The sequence below is a fragment of the Acinonyx jubatus genome, chromosome E2, assembly GCF_027475565.1.
Source record: "Acinonyx jubatus isolate Ajub_Pintada_27869175 chromosome E2, VMU_Ajub_asm_v1.0, whole genome shotgun sequence".
In the NCBI taxonomy this organism is placed as follows: Eukaryota; Metazoa; Chordata; class Mammalia; order Carnivora; family Felidae; genus Acinonyx; species Acinonyx jubatus.
The window spans coordinates 39,103,435-39,122,507 of NC_069396.1; the positions used below are offsets into that span (position 1 = coordinate 39,103,435).

General features: G+C 51.8%; 1 protein-coding gene across 11 annotated transcripts in view; it reads left to right on the top strand.

Moving 5' to 3' along the window:
- The window catches only part of ZNF536 (zinc finger protein 536), a 434,845-nt gene that overhangs the window by 192,419 nt on the left and 223,353 nt on the right, over positions 1–19,073 (top strand). For all 11 annotated transcript variants that reach the window (XM_053211371.1, XM_053211368.1, XM_027044877.2 and 8 more), the window contains one exon: positions 3,914–6,085. In XM_053211371.1, the coding sequence (XP_053067346.1) occupies positions 3,916–6,085 (2,170 nt within the window). In that variant the 5' untranslated portion in view covers positions 3,914–3,915. The remainder of the gene's footprint in view (positions 1–3,913; positions 6,086–19,073) is intronic.

Consider the following 19,073-nt stretch of genomic DNA (forward strand, 5'->3'; position numbering starts at 1 on the left):
ATCAATTGGTAACCTTGCCGATGCTGACCCCCTGGGTCCCAGAGATCCTTGAGGGCAGGTACTAGAAGGCCCCTGGCAAGTATTGACTGAATGACTGACATAAGGGGTAAATGAATTCTGGAAGGGTGAAGTGTCAAGGCTGGAGAAATTGGGGCCGACCCAGGTTTTGTGCGTCCCAGGCCGGGCCTGAGGCCAGCTCATCCTGCCTCGGCTGCTTTGGCCCAGGGACAGCACACCAATTACCCCGTGCTCTTTCCAAGAACTCACGCTCCCCTTTCTTGCTCTGAGTCTGGCGGCTGGCATGGGTTTACGACTGACCCATCGAGTGCCTACACCTGCTCACAGAATCATGGGGTGCTGGGTCTCACCGAACATTCTGGGATAATTGTCTGGCGAGGTCCTTCCTCACAGTGGGGCTCTGCGCATGCTTTGCCTGGGCTCATTCGAGGGCTTGTGCGTGAGCTGTAATCCTCAGAGTGTCTCCTTGGGTTCTGGCCAGCTCTCCTCAAATTCTGAGTTCTCCCATGGGTCCCATGATGGGTAGTCCAGTTCTGAAGGGGGTTAGCTGCTCAGTGGTGGCCCAGGCCTGGGATCGTCACCATGGGCATATATAATGAAAGATCTAGTAGTGGGGGTGGCTCTCCCTTGGTGGCTTCTGGACCCCCAGGTTCTGGGTTAGCCAGAGACCCTTCCAACTCTGACAAAGTCTGATAGTAGATAGATGTTGGTGGACTTGTGTAAGCTGAGTTGGGGTCACACAAGGCTGGGAGGAGAGTGGTTCTACAGGGCTAGCCTTCTTTTATGGGCTATGTTCATAGGGTCTCGTCATTCATTCATCCATTTGAGTCAGAAAATGTTGAACATACAATGGGCTAGCTGTGACCTGGGCCTTGAGGCTTCATGTGAGCAAGACAGACATGATCGTGCCCTCATGGAAAAGAAGCACACTTATAAAAGGGTCAACAACAAAATGTCGCCCTAGTGGTAAGTGCTGTAAAGAAGGAAATAAGGTGATGGGTAGAGAGAGGCTGAAGATGAGCGCCTATGACAAGAAGGGCCTGGAAGTCTTTGTGAGAAGGGGCTATGTGAGTTGAGACCTGCCAACTGTACCTTTGCACATTCTAGACCATTGTTCCCACCACCCCCCCCCCCGGCCCCCCGCCAGCTGAGGCTTCAGCAAAGGCACCTGAAGTCCAATTCCTTAAAAAAGATTTGTTGACTGAAAAAAAAAAGTTCTTTAACATAATTAAAGCATTCCATATCCAAACCTAAGTTGAAAACTCCCTATATTCATTATTTGACAAATTGAGCTCTTACTTACCCAGCGTGAATGAGGGTGGGGGATGGTCTTCAACCTGCTGCCCCTCACCCAACCTGATTTGCAGTCTCGCTGTATTGCACATTCAGCCTCCCCTCCCTCCTGCTGAATTGGCGTCAGCTCATCAGCAGCAACCTGAAAATAGCCTGTCTTTCTGGATTCATGTCTTCTGAGAAGGCCAACTGGGCAGCTTTGGAAGTGGGCCAGCCATGTTGGCTTTGGACTTTCCAAACTTCCCTAGAGCTGTTGGGTGGAATTCTGAGCACTCCCAAGTGGCTTCAGGGTCATGATCTGTGTTTGCTTAGGAGAGGAGCCAGCACAGCTGGATGGAGCTTGAAGGTAGAGAAGGGGCTTCAGACAGGGCCCCGGGGGCTGTTAGAGTCCCTGCCTGGGATCTTCCAGGCACCAGTCCTGCTCTAGCAACTTCTGCACACTAGACCTACTCCTCCCCGCTGGTCAGTGGTTGCCATGAGCACTGGGGTTGGCCATTCTTGTCTACTAGGGCGTCTTACGTGCCAAGGACAGGGACTGGGGTACAGTGGGAACTCGGCAGGGTTGGTGAATGAAAGCAAAGCTCTCCAGGAGACATTAGTCCTTTCTGACCCATCTCCAAAATGGGCTTTTTTATTTGTTGGTTGGTTTTTTAATTTGAGTGTAGACAGCCCACCAGAGGCAAAAAGGAAAGATGGCGAGTTGGTAGCCTTCTTTTCCTACAAGTGATCAGGTTCCTGTATGTGTGTGTAAATGTGTGCAGGTGTTCATGTCATGGACACAGTCAGCCCTGTACCATGGCTGCTGTGTTTCTCCCTCCTGCAAATAAACATTCATGTCTTTTCTTCCCTTCCCTTGCAAGATGGACTCACAGCCCCTGTCCTCTTGCCAAGGAAGCCAGGTCTCCCGTTGGAGACCCTCCACGCCACGCATAGTCTGCCTGGCGGGAGGCCCAGGAGGCAGCAGACCCCTCCCCTCCCCACCCCAGGGCTGAATGCGCTTCCTCCACAGTTGAACTCTGTCCCCACCAGTCCCCCTAGGGAATTGCTTGGCCCAGGAATCCATCCTGACTGGGGTTAAGCGCTGCCCCTGGACCACCTGGCTGGCCAACACATGTAAACATTGGGATACAAAGAGGAGAGATGTGCAAAAACTGTTCCAATGGCAGGAAGCGAATTTGGACTCCTTCAGGTAGAAGGCAGATCTGGAAATAGAAGGACCCAGGCGTAGGTTCACTGCCTTTCAAAGCTGAGCTCCTCACCTGCTGTGATGTGGAGGGAGCCGTTCCTTCTACCCCAGCCCCAAGCAGAGTGGCCTTAGCGGTTCTGCACAGTCTGGGAAGGGGGCAGAGAGGAGCGTTAAAGGCAATTATGGAGACCAGCTTTGAGTGTTAGTGTTTAACAAACAGCTTTGAGTTCTAATTTTCTGCAGAACACATACTGCAGGTACAATTTGTACTCATTACTGTATACTGGGAAAGTTATTAAAAACACTCAAACTTGGTTGAGACTTCCTATGGTATCATCCCTGGATTTTAATTGGTTTTTATCTAGTTCTATAAAGGATCTCTTTAAACCCAATCACAGTCCCTGCCTGGGATATCATGCCAGTGGAAGGACAGAGAGAGCCCAGTAAATGGTGTAAGTCTTCACCCCTATCCAAAAATGAACAGTCTGGACGATCCACTACGATTCCGTCACCAGATAATTTATACTTCTTTTGATGGGCACAGTTACCAAATGACAAAATAACAGTGTTTCGTAACATAAGGGTTAAATCTTAATCTCTGAGGTTTGCAAAGCCGCTACTCGCAGTCTCCTTAAAATTTAATATACCTCGTTAATGCTTCCTTGCAAACACTGAAGGATTTTTATGATTATAATCATGTGTTACAGCACCTAGTACTGTTTCTAAGCAGCATACTAATCAGCTTAATGAGATATTACTGCACTTTTTGTTGACTAAAGCAAAATCCCTTTTATTGTTCTAAAGCCTGTCCTTTACTTTATTTTTTCCCAAAACATTATCTTGTTTTATTATGTACCAGTAAATATCATGCCATTGGGTTTTTCTGTTGGTTTTTTTTTTTTTTTTTTTGGTGGGGGGGTGGCAAATCATAAAATAATCTCTTTCATCACAGACTGGCGAATGTATTGAATATAGTAACCGGAAACAAAAGTTCCAAGGGAGTCTATGTGGTCTTGCGGTGAAAGCCATCCTGCTCCAAGGCAAACTTTGAACAGAACCAACAGGTGCAGGTGCCACAAGGGGCACAGGAGGGAAAGTTTAACACGTAGACCCGTGATTTGTTATTAGGTGTTGGAAGTGGTAAAACATTAATAATTTAAATGTGAATGAATAATTGCGGTCGGTAAATAGAAAATACAAGGAAGACGATCTATCGCCAAAACAAATTGGAGGAGCAATGCCATGTTGCGTAATTGGCATTTAATAATTCATCTTTTTATTATTGTTTTTGACTCTAATTCCTTAGCATTATTATGTGTAGGTAAGGCATGAATTGCAAATTCCTCGCCAGCTGATGCTGTTGATTCGCTGCGCCACGGTGCCTGGCACAGACCTCAACTCTCTCTTTATTTTCAGGGATGGAAGAAGCCAGTCTGTGCCTTGGAGTGTCCTCGGCGGCACCGGAAGCTGAGCCCCACCTGAGCGGCCCTGTCCTCAACGGCCAGTATGCCATGAGTCAGAAGTTGCACCAGATCACCTCCCAGCTCAGCCATGCCTTCCCCGAGCTGCATCCGCGGCCCAACCCGGAGGAGAAGGCCCCCGCGCCCCTCGACGAGAAGGCCCACGTGCCCATGACCGGCCAGCCCATGGGCAGCCAGATGGCGCTCCTGGCCAGCCAGCTGGGCCGGGACGTCGACACCAGCCTCAACGGGCGGGTGGACCTACAGCAGTTCCTCAACGGGCAGAACCTGGGCATCATGTCCCAGATGAGCGACATCGAGGACGACGCCCGCAAAAACCGCAAGTACCCGTGCCCCCTGTGCGGCAAGCGTTTCCGCTTCAACAGCATCCTCTCCCTGCACATGCGCACTCACACCGGCGAGAAGCCCTTCAAGTGCCCCTACTGCGACCACCGGGCGGCGCAGAAGGGCAACCTCAAGATTCACCTGCGGACCCACAAGCTGGGCAACCTGGGTAAGGGGCGCGGGCGGGTGCGCGAGGAGAACCGCCTGCTGCACGAGCTGGAGGAGAGGGCCATCCTGCGGGACAAGCAGATGAAGAGCAGCCTGCTGCAGCCGCGGCCCGACCTGAAGCCCCTGCCGCACGCCCAGCAGGCCCCGCCGGCCCCCTGCAACCTGGCCCTGCCCGCCAACCACAGCGTGCCCGACGTGGCCCACCCGGTGCCCTCGCCCAAGCCCGCCAGCGTGCAGGAGGACGCGGTGGTCCCGGCCGCCGGCTTCCGCTGCACCTTCTGCAAGGGCAAGTTCAAGAAGCGCGAGGAGCTGGACCGCCACATCCGCATCCTGCACAAGCCCTACAAGTGCACGCTGTGCGACTTCGCGGCCTCGCAGGAGGAGGAGCTCATCAGCCACGTGGAGAAGGCCCACATCACCGCCGAGTCGGCCCAGGGCCAGGGCCCCAACGGCGGCGGCGAGCAGTCGGCCAACGAGTTCCGCTGCGAGGTGTGCGGGCAGGTGTTCAGCCAGGCGTGGTTCCTGAAGGGCCACATGCGGAAACACAAGGACTCCTTCGAGCACTGCTGCCAGATCTGCGGCCGGCGCTTCAAGGAACCCTGGTTCCTTAAGAACCACATGAAGGTCCACCTCAACAAGCTGTCGGTGAAGAACAAGTCCCCCAGTGACCCCGAGGTGCCCGTGCCCATGGGCGGCATGTCCCAGGAGGCCCACGCCAACCTGTATTCCCGGTACCTCTCCTGTCTGCAGGGCGGCTTCGTGGCCCCGGACAAAGCCAGCCTGAGCGAGCCCAGCCAGCTCTATGGCAAAGGGGAGCTGCCCGTGAAGGAGAGGGAGGTCCTGGGGAAGCTGCTGTCCCCCATCTCCAGCGTGGCCCATGGGGTCCCCGAGGGCGACAAGCACTCCCTCCTGGGGTGCCTCAACCTCGTGCCGCCGCTGAAATCCAGCTGCATCGAGCGGTTGCAGGCGGCTGCCAAGGCTGCCGAGATGGACCCCGTGAACAGCTACCAGGCTTGGCAGCTCATGGCCAGGGGCATGGCCATGGAACACGGCTTCTTGTCTAAAGAGCATCAGCTACAGCGCAACCACGAAGACACTTTGGCAAGCGCCGGAGTTATGTTTGATAAGGAGAAGCGGGAGTACGTGTTAGTGGGAGCAGATGGCTCCAAGCAGAAAATGCCTGCTGATTTGGTTCACAGCACTAAAGTGGGCAATCAGAGGGACCTGCCAAATAAGCTCGACCCTTTAGAAGGCAGTCGGGATTTTTTGTCACACGGGCTGAACCCGGCGCTCGACTATAACCTGCAGGGTCCCGGGAGCATGAAGGAGAAGCCCACCGAGTGCCCCGACTGCGGCCGGGTGTTCCGCACCTACCACCAGGTGGTCGTGCACTCCCGCGTCCACAAGCGGGACCGCAAGGGCGACGAGGACGGGCTGCACGTGGGCCTGGACGAGCGGCGCGGCTCGGGCAGTGACCAGGAGTCCCAGTCGGTGAGCCGCTCTACCACGCCGGGCTCCTCCAACATCACCGAGGAGAGTGGGGCCGGCGGGGGGCTCTCCCAGACCGGGAGTGCCCAGGAGGACAGCCCGCACCCCTCCTCGCCGTCCTCCTCAGGTAGGCCGCCAGGGAACACGGGGGACCAGCAGCTGGGACGAGGGCCCTCCCCGTCCAGGGGGCCTGGCTCCGCGCCCGCCTCTGGGGGACGGGCCCTGGCTTCTCTTCCAGGTCAGTCCTGAGCTCATCACTCTGACCTGATGGCGTTAGGTGGACCGTGCCTTTCTGCCCCGCCTCCAGGGAAGGCTAGCTCTTCGAGTCTTTGGCCTTCCCTTGAACACTGGCTGCCGGGAAAGAAAGTTGATCCCACTGGGTGGTAGAGATGGTCAGTTGGCATGTTTGCCGACAGGCATAGCCTGTCCTCCCCTCCCCCGGCAGTTCCCTGCCCGGCCCCGTTTTACGCCCCGGCCCCCATCCGCCATCACCTCGTCTCTGGAACCCGGGAGCTGGCGTTTTGGCTTCATCCACGCGTGTGAAGGTGTGAGCTCAGACGCTCACCATCTTTCCCCCCCCCCCCCCCGAGGATATTCCCACAGTTGTCTCATTTGGGCACCCCTCTCTCCCTCCCTCCCCAGGCCAAACCTGCCTCCTGTCCCCTTACGAAATTACAGCGTGGCTCACCTGTCGGGCCCCTGTAACCTGACGAAACACATCACTCTCGTCTGATGGTTTAGAAAAGCACAGAGGTTTGAAACACAGATGCATGACTGCGTGTCTTAAATTGTACTGTTACACGGGCGATACAGCTTTGGGGTCTAAAATAGCAAAGCAGAAAATCTGTCATCAAAATGTCTGTGAAACGCTGAAGCTTCCTGGCCCGCGTTGGGGGGAAAAAAAACCAACCAAAAACAACAACAAAAAAAACCCGCACTAGCCTAAGATAGCTAAATTAAAATCGCTACCTAACAGCAGGTAAGCTTGTTGCCTCCATCCGTATTTTCAAAGTCCCTTTCTAATGGATGGTAAATTGAAAGTTATATCTCTAGCCCTTTATAAAGAAAGCATCTCACTAATACTGTAATCATTCTGCAGCCTAACAACAGAGGAAATCATGCCATAACAAATACCCTGTTACTAATGGCAACATTGATTTCTGCAATCAGCCATTAAGTCTAGAAAATGAAAGACAGTTTGAGGCACCTCAAGGCACTGCATTGCTCACTGTTCAAGGCGTGGCGGCACACTGTTGAGGGTCATTTTGGTAAAGTTTTTTACCCTCCCTTTCGCTTTTTTCCCTTCTGGGTTTTGGTAAATAGTTCCGTTTCGGAAGCCGTGCCCTGCTATAGTTATTAAGTAGATGCCGGTTTAGTTTTTGTCTGTTACTGTCATGCGTTGGTATACCCTTCTTCGAGGACAAAATTAGTATTAAAATAAAGTGCGAGTCTGCTGGCTTATTACAAACCGGTAAAGAATTGTTAACACACATAAATCTGAACTGCACATTCCAGAGATTCCGATAGCACTTAATGCTGTTGCTTAAATACCCATGAAACACACTGTCTACTCCTGGAGTCCTGGACTCGTTTGCGATTTATTTCTGGTGAGGCACTCTGGAAGAGTCCGACCAGGAACGTGAGCCACCACGGAGGGGTGAGGCCACGCCGCAAGGAGTGACCGCTGCGCGGAACGTTCGAGATGCAAGGGAGGGGTGTTCAGGTTTCGCTGCCTGACAGCGGGGACTCCATAAAAACGGATCTCCCGTGCAGAGGCAGCAAAGTGCCAGGCGGCCCAGTGTCAGGAGGGACGATTTCCGCCATCCTGCGAAGAGGTCCCCTGCTCTGGGGAGTGTCATCTCACTGTCTTTGGATCGGGGGCCTTGAAGGGGGCAGAAGGCAGAGGGCAGACTGGCTCCCCTAAGTTTTTGGAGTGACGTGGAGTTAACATTGACAGATTTCCATCCCTCTCCCAGACCTGCTGAAATGAAGAGGTCTCAGCAGAATATTCCGGCACCAAATGTTCGGCTTTATTAATGACGTGTTTACCATGTTTTTCCCACCTTCTGGCCAAGTGATAGCCTCATGCTATTCTATCTGTGTAGTTTCCATATCTGCACATACTCTGTTGAAAAAACCCGCTTTGCTTAAAAGAACCAACCGGGCTTACAACTCAAAGGAGAATTATTCTTGAGTTGTGGTTATCTTCTAGCTTTTATTTCCCTCATTGAAGTATTTTACAATTGTGAATACCGATTCTTTCATTTCTGGCTGACTTCTTTGTTTTCTTCATATTCAAATTAGACCCTTTCATAATTTTCTGACTAAGTGGGAAAATTGATGGCATACCAATACGCAGCCCAAATCAGCCGCACGCCTTAGGGCATTCAGGTTTTGCTGGGATTAGGACCCTTAACCCGATCTGGTTAGTCTTGCCTCTGATTTCTAACAAGTAGGACTTGGGCAAAGTGCGATTAAAATAAGCATTTAAATAAAAATCTTTACACAATAGGCATTTTATTATTACCTGTTAGAGAGAAACCTGCAAGGTGAAGGGGAAAGAAAATCTTTAAGCTCTTAAGTAAAGAAAGAAGTACTTATTAAGGCTTCTATTAAGCAATAACCACAAAACACGGTTTTACAAATTTCTCAGACTGCATAACAATGTCGCAAAACTCAATTTGCATCGCTTGATTCTTGTTTTGTTGAAAACTGGGTCAGTAGGGCCTGAGAAACTATTTTTTCAGATCTTAACCAGTGAATTCTTCTTTATAAATCGCTGCTCTTAACATGATAGTAGTTCTGAATTCATCATAAAAAACCTTTTTACAGAGAGCCTCTTAGAACAGATCTCCAGAAGAAGGCTTACAATGAGTGGCAGGGACGTCCTTTGTTATCTGATGTAATTCTTTGCAAAGGAGGATTGGGAACGGAGTGGCTGTTTAAAAATGTCTTGCCCAGACCGAGACGAAGAAGGGGTCAAGTTTGCAATCAAACAGTTATTGCCGAGATGGGCGACTGTCACTGGCTAGGCTAATGTGGGATGCAGCTGTTTGTTATGTGAGCAAAAGAATGTTTGATTCAGTGAACATGTGAAAATGATTCCAGTGAACCAGAAAATGTGTTTGTTCTTGGGCTCTCCAAACTGCTGAGAACCAAGCTGAGGATGAACCGCGAAAACTAGGACCTTTGACAAATTGAGAGGTCATATTTTCTAACAGAAAATGGACAAAGCTAGTCATATGGATCACTTCCCCATCTTTCCCCTTTGTTTTATTTTTGTTGGTGTTGTCCTTGTTGATTTGACTTACCAATAATTTCACACCATCGTAGATGTCATTTCTGCCTCCGTGTACCACGCAAAAGGAAACTATTTGGAAAGCAGCAGCTTATAAATTTTACTCTTTTATGACATTTAGAAAGCGGGGCGGCTGTTTTGACGCTCCCTCATTTTTTGGCTCGCGTGCAAACCCTCCGATGGCATTAATCTCTGCATCTCTCCCCAAAACCTCGTCTAAGACTGTGCTCAGATTGGAGCTCTGCTCTGAGCCGGAAGACGACCAAAGTTCTGTTTCTTTGGATTTTGCCTTGGAAATCACGCTCAGAATAATTAAAACTTAATGTACTAAGAAACGATACTGTTCATTATATCCAACAGGGCAGTTACCTTCTGCATTCCCCATAATTTTGGAGAGGGGCTAATTGCAGTGTTGATGGTGGGAAAGGGGTAATTGAATGCGTTGACCCTCTGTTCATTAAATAAAGTCGGCTAACTTACGTGATCAATGGAAAGCCAGGGAGAGACGCAAGGAAGAAAATATCGTTAACCCCTACTACTTCTGGTATAATATTTTGAGATGGTCAGGGATTATTTGATCAGCTGGGCTGGAAGCCTTGTGGGGTCCTCTTTTGTTGCCTGAGCTGCATTCCTGAAATGCTGGGTCTCCATCCTGTGTAGGCCCATTGACCACAAGCCTCAAAGGCCTTTATCCGGGGCTCCCTTGCATTTAGTGATATGATAGATTTTCTTTCTTTTCCACCTCTTTTTCTGATGTGGCTCCTCCTTCCTGCCCCCATCCGTGATAACCACTGCCTGCTGCACACAAACAAATCGAGGCACCCCAAAGAAGGGGCGGGGGGGGGGGAATAAAAAAGAAAAAGAGAAAAAAAAATTTAAGTCTGAGGATTAAGATCTTCATTTTTTTTTTTTTTTTTGCTTGTGCATTCCAATTGTTCTTAAAATATTTGGCAATGTCAATTAGTAACTGAGCAGAGTTAGCTGATGAACACAATTTTCCAGTAGACTGAGCACCCTATTGTTGCCGAGCGAACAGCAGATTTCTGAGGTCATTATCATTCGCTGGTTGCTTGGCCCAGCTGCTTCCTGCTGCAAAAGCCAAACTTTATACTGGAGCTCGGGGATGGCGTACAGCAACAGGGGGCTGGGAGGGGGAAGAGGGAAGCTGGCTGCAGAGCCGAAGACACTCATTATCAGCAGAGGAAACAGAAAGTAAAAGTTTCCAGGCAGTTCCAGGAAAACTGCCCTATCAGCCTTCTTCCTCCAGTTCCTCTCCCAACACCTTCAGCCTCCAGGCAGGGAATTCAAAGAACCCGGGACGCCCCGTGGGGCATCGTGGCAACTAATCTCTGTGCTGAGCCGAACTTTGGAAAACAATAATCCCATTTACAAATTTACTTAAAAATTGTTAACCCGATCCGAGGCCTGTGAGTGGTTCCTCATAGATAGGCTCCCTCGGTTTTATTATTATTATTGTTATTACTAAAAACAGAAAAAGAAAAAAAAAAAAGAAAAGCACGTCCTTTTTAAAAGATGAAATTACTTTGTTGAAATTCGCAAACTTGAAGATGACAAACAGGGAACATTCTGTCATTTTCCAGAGGGACCTTTGGAGCAAATAATAGCCTGAAATTCCTTGTAGAATCAACTTTGGTGTGCAAGGCTCCCCCTGCCCCTTTGCAGCTTCCCTTCTCCCCCCACCGCCCCCTTCTCCCCCTCCCCCCACCCCTAGTTTGGGAGCTGGTTCAGTGAGATGAAAAGCTGCACTTTTTTAAAGCTCAGCTGTTAAAACTGAGCGCCATATGCAGTCCTTCCATCCCCGACGTGGAAGCATGTACAGGCAGCCACCGTGTTTGTGGAGATTTACGGAGGCCCGGCTGCATGTGTTGAAGCTGTCCTCGGGCAGGCGCCAGGGGCCCTACCCCACCAGGGTGATGCCCCCCCCCCCACCCTGCCTAACACGCTGGCCAGACTTGGGCTCACTCACGAGTCAGGTGTTGGTGGGGGTGAAGGTCGGAGGGCCAGGTGGCCTCCCTCTGGTCTGTCACCTTTCTGCTGGGTCTGGGGACCGCGTGCTGGAGCGGTGATAAAGTAGACCCCAGGTGCCGATCAGATCATTTTCCTCCTGATCTAGGAGCCGGACGCCTACCAGCAGCTCCTTTTTATAAACTTCCCATTCGCTGCGTGCACTTTGATTATCTTATGTCCAGAAGCAATTATTTGGGAACACTCAGTACCACTCTGGGGCTTTTCCTGTCTGTCTCACCCCCTTGTTTGTAGCTCTAAATCCCACTTCCACGGGGCTGCCCGATGGCGCTGTCACTTAGCATTTCAGAAAGAGAGAAATTGTACTGGCTCTAAAAGTCTTCCAGTTGGGAGTGTGATATAAAAGATGTGTGACATAAAACCCCAGAAGCAAAGCCTCCTGGACATTCCTGTAGATTCTCAGGACGGACACCGTTTTGTGGGGGAGGGATTCGATAGCTGGCCGCAGGGTCACTCAAGGCCTGCCCTCTTTGGCCCACTGCTTCACCTTGCCCACCCTCAAGACGGGCACCATGCTGCCAGCGTCCCCTCTAGTGCTCTAGGAGGGGTGCTGTGTTCCTGTCCAGAGATGCTGAAATGCTCACGGCGCGCCCCTTCTGTGTGCATGTTAACTCGAGGAATGGACACGTGTATGTAAATCTAAATTTAATGGTAATAAGAAAAACACAGATTAGCTAAGGACAGGTTACAATGAGGCAAAGAATTAAGCAGTCAGTGCTCAAAACAGAGCATGAAGCATTAGCTGCGTGATCCCCATTAATTGGAATGGAAGGTTCTGGCCACCGCCTTGCGTGTGTTGGGGCTGGAACTAGCAGTTTGCTTTAGACGGTCACGTGTGGCCAAAGGCAGGCAGGTATCATGAGATTCTAGGAGCCACCTTTCCCCACTCTCTCGCTGTGCCTTTAGGCACCTGGGAACGTATACCCGTGATGTCTGTTTGGGGGAAGCTCAAGGACCTCCTGTTCACCCAAACCCCTTCCCCCATAGGTCCCTCATGCTTTGACTCCCTTCTCTGGCCTGAAGCCCGCTTATAAGAAGCACACTCCTGAGAGGGTAAGGCATGAAAGTCTCCTTGCCCTACCCCTCGGCCGCTTCCCAGGTCCGCCCTTCACGGAGAGAAGATTCCGGAAGGCGGCCCTGGTGTCTCAGGAGGGTGGAGTCAAGGGCAAGCTTCAAGAAGTCCCCCTCCAGGGTGATGGGGGCTCTTAAGGTGGAGAGCAGAGGGAATCCTGGGGAGTGATCTGCATGGGGAGCCCTTTGCAGCATTCTGAGCCTGTGAGGTCAGAGGAGGAGGGAGCAGTTAGCTCCTTTAACTGCCGAGCTGTTTGGGAGCATTGATGGTAGGGGTGGAGAAACGCCTGCAGAGATCAGGAGATTGGATTTGTGCAGATAGCCCAAATTCGTGATGACTGGGCTAGGACCTTTGCCATCTGTGCCCCTCGGGCCTGCTTGCTGCCTTTCTGCGTGCCTCACCTCCCTTTGCCCTCCTGTCCTCTGTCGGCATCTGGAAGGCTCCTCCCTCCACTCGTGCACACTGGGCTGACCCACTGAGGAAGGAGGAGGGGGTGCAGAGAGGAAAGGGGGCTCACCAGCAGGGTGCGGGGCAGGTGGTTGGGGGCTCTCTGTTCTCCCCAGGAAATGAGCCTCGCAGCAGCTTGAAAGGAGCCGCGGGTCCCCCTTGCCTCTTCCTGGCAGGACGGGACTGCGGCAACATTTACTTAAGCTGTGGAGTTTGGCAACGCTGCCTCCGGGCGCCATCTGGAAAGCCCTTCTCAGAAAGCCGTGGACCCTCCCAAAAGAGCTCGGGGGAGCAGGACTTGGGCAGAGCTTTGGGGCTTTTTTTTTTTTTTTTTCCCCTCAGGCAGAACCTGAGCCTGGAGGTACCTGAACAGGGCGTGGGGGGCGGGGATCCTCTGGAAGCCACGTACGTAGGTAGCTAACATAGGTCCCTCTTTGGCTAGCTCGTGGCTCGTGGCTCTTCGCTCTGCCGGGCCTCTCCACCTAAGTCCGAGCCAGGTCTGGTTTAACTGTTCTTTGTCGGGAGTGCACTCGATTTCCTGGGGTTGCGTTTCCATTTATTTATTTTGTATTGTGTTCTGCTTACTGTTTCACCTAAGTCCTGGTATGTCGTGGGTACGAGGTGTGGAGGCAGCCAAGGCTGTTCTGGTTAGTTACTGATCCAGCCCTGTAATAACAGGGCTTGTCAACATCATGCGAGAAAGGAGCGTGCTGCCTCCATACGGTACTGGGGAGACCGGCCCGAGAACTCGGAGGCTTGGCTTGTGACAAATAGGGCCAAGCTCAGCACAGAGATTGGCCACCACCCTTTCCCTGACCCACATCTTCAAAACAGGCTGCGGAGCCTCAGAACAATGCGCGTCTGAACACTCCCTCCGGCCACCTGATGGGCGGGCCGAGGCACAAAGGCTGCCGTGCCGAACGCCAGGGACACAGTCCCGGTGGGATTCGTGCGCTCGCATTCGGTTCTTTCTCCCACCAAGGGAAAGCTGTCCAGGGCCTGGCTTCTGGTGGGCCCCGTCTCCTTGTTGCCTTGGGGGTGAGCCTTGGGGTTTGGGATGACATGTGGCATGTGTATGAGAGAAGTGTGAGGCACAGCACAAGCTGACTCCTTGGCTGGGGTGCCCACTGCACCACGTGGGGGTCTGGCCAGGCCTTCCCTGGGGTGCCTGGCCAGGTGCTGGCAGGAGGAAGTGGGTGGCGGGTGGGCCGGGCTTTCGACGCCCGGTCACTTGCTTCCAAAGGCTGGGGTCAGTTTTCCGCTTTTCCTGGGAGGCACGGTACACCTTTGGGAACCTTTCATATGTTTCCCTCTGTGCCTTGGGCCCAGAACGTTCCACAGAGGAGCTCATTCTTTCTCTGGTGGGGGCAGCTTGTTGGACTGGAATTTCGGTGGCCCCCAGTTTTGTCTTTTTGTCTGACCTCGGCTCCCAGGCCACTTGATGTATGACAAAAACAAGACCCCACCACCGAAGCTCTCTTCTCTTCATTAAAGTAATGCTCCGAAACTCTTAACTCAGTGGTTGTCATCCGTGGTTTCTGGACACCCTCAGTTGTCTTCAATCATCTTGAGAGGCATTTTGGAGTATTTCCAACTTGCTCATGTTTGGTTTGATATCAAACGTACGCGGCGCTCGTCTCCCTGAAGAACAAGACAGAGACGTGTTTCTCTTCGTTGCTACATAGATTCTGTTGGATTTGTTGCTAAAATAGGGGTCTTAATTTTTTTTAAAAGTAATTTGCCCTGAAAAAGTGAAGAGATCCCTCTCAAAGCCGGGGCGGGACGAACTACTTGGTGCTGTGGGAGACACCTTGGTGGGGCTGTGTCCCTTCTCATCTGGGGCCTGACCCTTCTGAAGAATCCCTTATGGGTGACCTTCAAACCCTTTCCACCTGGCGTCCGCCAAGAGGGACGCTCCTTGACTTCTCTGTTGCCGTTGTGGTTGTCCAATGACGGTTTCATCGTTGGACGCATCTTAGGCATTTAGAAAATACGAATAAATAAAAGTAAAAATAACTTTCACATGTGTATGCTCAACACCACTCGGAGATAATTAGCACATCCTTTTCCAGTCCCTTTTCTGGGCCTAGAGATGTATTTAGCAAAAAAAGGATTATACTGCACATAATTCTATATGCCATAGTTGTTACTTAAATATATGCCATGTATTTGTTGTGATGGAAGATTCTACACAAGGATCAGCGGACTTTTTCTGTACAGGGCCAGATAATACCTATTATAGGTGTGGCAAGCCATGTGGTCTCTATTTTAACTACTCAGTTCTGCCATCCGTGGAAGTGTGTGATGCTCTTCCAGTAAAACTTTATTTACAAAAACAAGTGACAGGTGGATTTGGTCCCTGGGCTATCCTTTGCAGACTCCTGTTCTACAGTAATAGCTAGGCTTTTTTTTTTTAAGCTTCACACAAGTAGTATATTCTCTTTTTAATGTTTATTTATTTGTTTTGAGAGAACAAGACAGGTGAGTGCGAGCGGAGGAGGGACAGAGAGAGAGAGAGAGAGAGAGAGAGAGAGAGAGAGAAAGAGAATCCCAAATAGGTTCTGCACTGTCAGCGCAGAGCCTGATGTGGGGCTCAGACTCACGAACCTTGACAGCACGACCTGAGCCAGAGTGAAAAGTCGGACGCCTAACTGACTGAGCCACCCAGGTGCCCCTCACACAAGTAATATCTTCTTTGAGAAAAAGATAGCAATACAGAGAAGCAAAGGAAAAAACATCTACATCTGTAGAATGGTTTAGCCAGTCCCGTAACTGCAGAGCATCATACGACTTGCTTCCGTTTCTTTTTTTTTTTTTTTCCCTGCACCTAAATCTTTCTGACCATCTGCACAATTATTTTCTCAGTGAGACTCCCAAAAGTGGACTCTCTGGTCACAGGCAGGCAACCCTGAGGCCGCAGACGTATATTACAGGGTGCTGCATCTTGAGTCTACTTCTTCCAGTGCTGAGCAAGCTCGTCCTAAGGGTGTATTGAAATCTGTCTCCCTGGGGCTAGGTAGTTCACTACACCATGCTGCTCTGCGACTCATTTAGGTCATAAAATACTCATTTGTCCTTTCATTAATGTATTTATTCACTCAAAGGCAAGAGGCTTATTAAGTAAGTTCTGAACCAAACGATGTGCCAGGTACTGGGGATGCAAAGATGCGGAGAGAAACTTCTGGGCACCCAGGGGCCCAGGGCCCGGGAGGCCTGTCCTTAAACGGAGTGAGAGAGAGACGCACGGGAGGACCCATCCCATGGCCTGGAGGAGCCCCGACTCACCGTGGTGCCCCCGTTTGTTCCCGAGGGACCTGGAAAGGTAAAGGTAGCTTCTCTGTCACCTGAGTGACTCCTTTGGCAGGCCACTTTGTCCTTCCGCATGATCTGGCCAATCCGGCGACTTCTGGGGGAAGCAGACACCCTGGCTCAGCCCCTGGGTCTGGCTGTGAACTAGAGTTGGAATCACTCTCTTGCTGCGGAAGAGACCCTGTGGGGAAGTCCAGCTGGCGCTTTTGAGTTAGCCCCCCCCGCCTCCCCTCCCCTACCCCCCTGGGGAGGGGAAGGTGGCAGGAGGGGGACCTGGGGAGGGGGGATTGGCAGCTTTGCAGTGGTGTTTGGTAGCCCGCCACCCTCCCCTGGTGGCCCGGAGCAGGGAAGGTGGCACCGGGGAGGGGCAGGATGGTAAGGGGGAGCAGGGAGTAAGGGGCAGGCTCCTGGCTCTGCCTCACTGGCTCTGATGTGCCCTGGGCAGGTGAAGGGCACGAGTCAGGTGTCATTGTGTGCGGCCTCCCACGGGTCCCTGCACATAGAGCACATGAGAACACGTAAGACCCCTGCCGGAAAGAGTTTTACCCAAACTCCCCTGACTTCAGAACTGTCCATACCTGCCCCACAGGGGGATCAGGTGAGTCATGAGGGGGGGCCCTCCCCACTCGTATGCCCAAACGTCCTTCTTCAGTAGCAGGAGAACAGGATCGTGGGCACTGTAGAGAGCGCTGTTTTTCTTTCATGGGTAGTGGGGCATGAGCACAGACCCACTATGAGAATGGGGAGAATTTCTTCCAGGGACACGTCAAGCCTCAGTTGCCTCTTATTTTCTGTGAAATGAAACATGATAAGCGTGGCTACTAACCCGGAGACAGATGCGTCTTCTAATGTTTAAGGAATGGCTCGGAGTAGAGCACACACACTTTCAGCGTGGAGCTGTCCCCCCTTGCCCCCCAAGTCTCCAGCTGAATCTCAGCCACCCGCTGGGCTGTTTGTGCAGCTTGCTTCTCTTCCCTGGGCCTGGAATTTTTCATCCATGTGATCGGAGTGGGGTGGGGAAGTCTACGAGGCTCCGAGACCCCCCCCCCTTCCCAAAACTTCCCAAGGCCCAAGAACTCAGGGAGTTCGTAGGGCCTGAGGATTTCATGAATTTCTTGTTAATATTTGTGTCCGAGCCTCGAGCAGGTGGCAAGGCCACATCATCCCTGTGGGGCTGGAGGGCCTGGTGAGACCGTCTTTTATTTCCTTTCCCATGGGGCACCTTCCCATTCGTTGTCTCTGTCTGAGGCCTGCACGCCATGGAGACAGAGTTTGGCTGCTGGGGTAGGAGGGCAGGGACCCTTACCCAGTGCGACTGAAGGCTTGTTCCTCCATTCTTGTAGGCTGACCTCTCAATGGTCACAGGGAAGGGCTGGTGTGCTGGCCCTTAGGGGCTGTGTGGCCCAGCTAGGGCTGCTTTGCCTCTCTGTGCCTCAGTGTCCATAGTGCACTTGTCATTCTATAAAAGGCCTAGCACAGTCCCTGGCATGAGAAAGTGCTCAATAAATGTGGCCTGTGATTAAGGTTATTTCTGTACTCTACAATACGAAAGCAAGTGGGTAAAAAATGAGAAACCTGGCCAGGGGATTGGTTGTTGGAAGCCACACAGCACCAAAGGGCTGGCCTAGATGAGTTAGTCTCACAGAGTCGGGCTGACATTTGCCTGTGTCTCGAGTGAAACAGTGGGATCGGTTGGATTTGTCCCACTGTCATCACTGGAGGATGATTGGGGGCCTTATGAAGCAGGAGCTGACATTATCTTGGGAAGGCAGCTCCCCTCCTTCATGTGGACCACTACCAAGTGGTCCATTCTCTACCCGCTTTCCTCTTGTATTTTGTAGCCACAAGTGAATCCCAGTTCACAATGACTCCACAGCTATAACTACAAAGATTCAGTGGTCAAATCACTGAAAGTTCTGGGGAATCGTCTGACTCTAAGTGATGCAGATTTCGTAAATGGTATCCCCAAGATTTCTTCTCCTCACAGTAGCAAAAAGGCTGCCACGGCTGAGACCTCACATCCCCACACCATCGATTAAAGGAGCACGCTCTTCTGGAGCCCCAGCAGCCATCCTCTTGCATTTTGTTATATCTTCCTGTATTATTACGCCCATTTCCGAATCAGTCACCATGGCCAGGGGCATGCACCTGGCTTATGTCAAGCAGAGCTCACCTTTGGGTGGGGAGTGGGGGAAAGATGAATTTTTCCCAAAGAGATTTGGATGCAGGAGTCATGGAGCCTGAGCCACAAAACTGTCCAAAATGTCACAGCTCCAAGGTCCTGTCAGCAGTGGGAAGATTTGCCCTCTTGTTCAGGACGTCTAAAGAGATGTCTCAGCCTCCTGAGCAAGGTGGCTAAGGGTCTGTCCAGGTCTGCCCCACCCCTATCCCCGGGCCTTTCAGGGATGAGACCGTGCTGTGCAGGACAGCTAGCTCCTTAGTTATTTTCTCCACGTGTCCGTTTCTGTTTCTCCTCTCTTTCTGTGCTGTGGAGCTTCACGTTAGCCTGGAAATGACAGCAGCCGCTCCCGAAGTCAACCGTCCCCTATGTCCCTCCGCTGTGTTGCCCGGGGCTGTTTCCTGGGCACATCCCTGGAGGGAGGGGACCCACCAGGAGGAGAAGGTGTGATTTCCTGCTCCCGAGGAGAACACGGTGTGACTTTGGGGAACGGCACACCCGGCAGAGAGCTGGAAGAGCACAGGGCACCAGCGGTTACCTACACAGATGGTGGCACAGGGTGGCAGGGCCTTGGTCTGCCTTCCCGGGCGAACACGAGCAGCCTGGTTGTCGGCTCCCACCCCCTCCACCTCTGCTGCCTCCTCCCCTGGCAGAAACATGGTGACCAGCGGAAAACGTGCACTTGTCTTAGGTCTGAAAGGACACTGTGAAGAAGGAAACTGCGGGTGCATGGTGACTGGGGCCATCCCAGGGGCCGGGTGCTG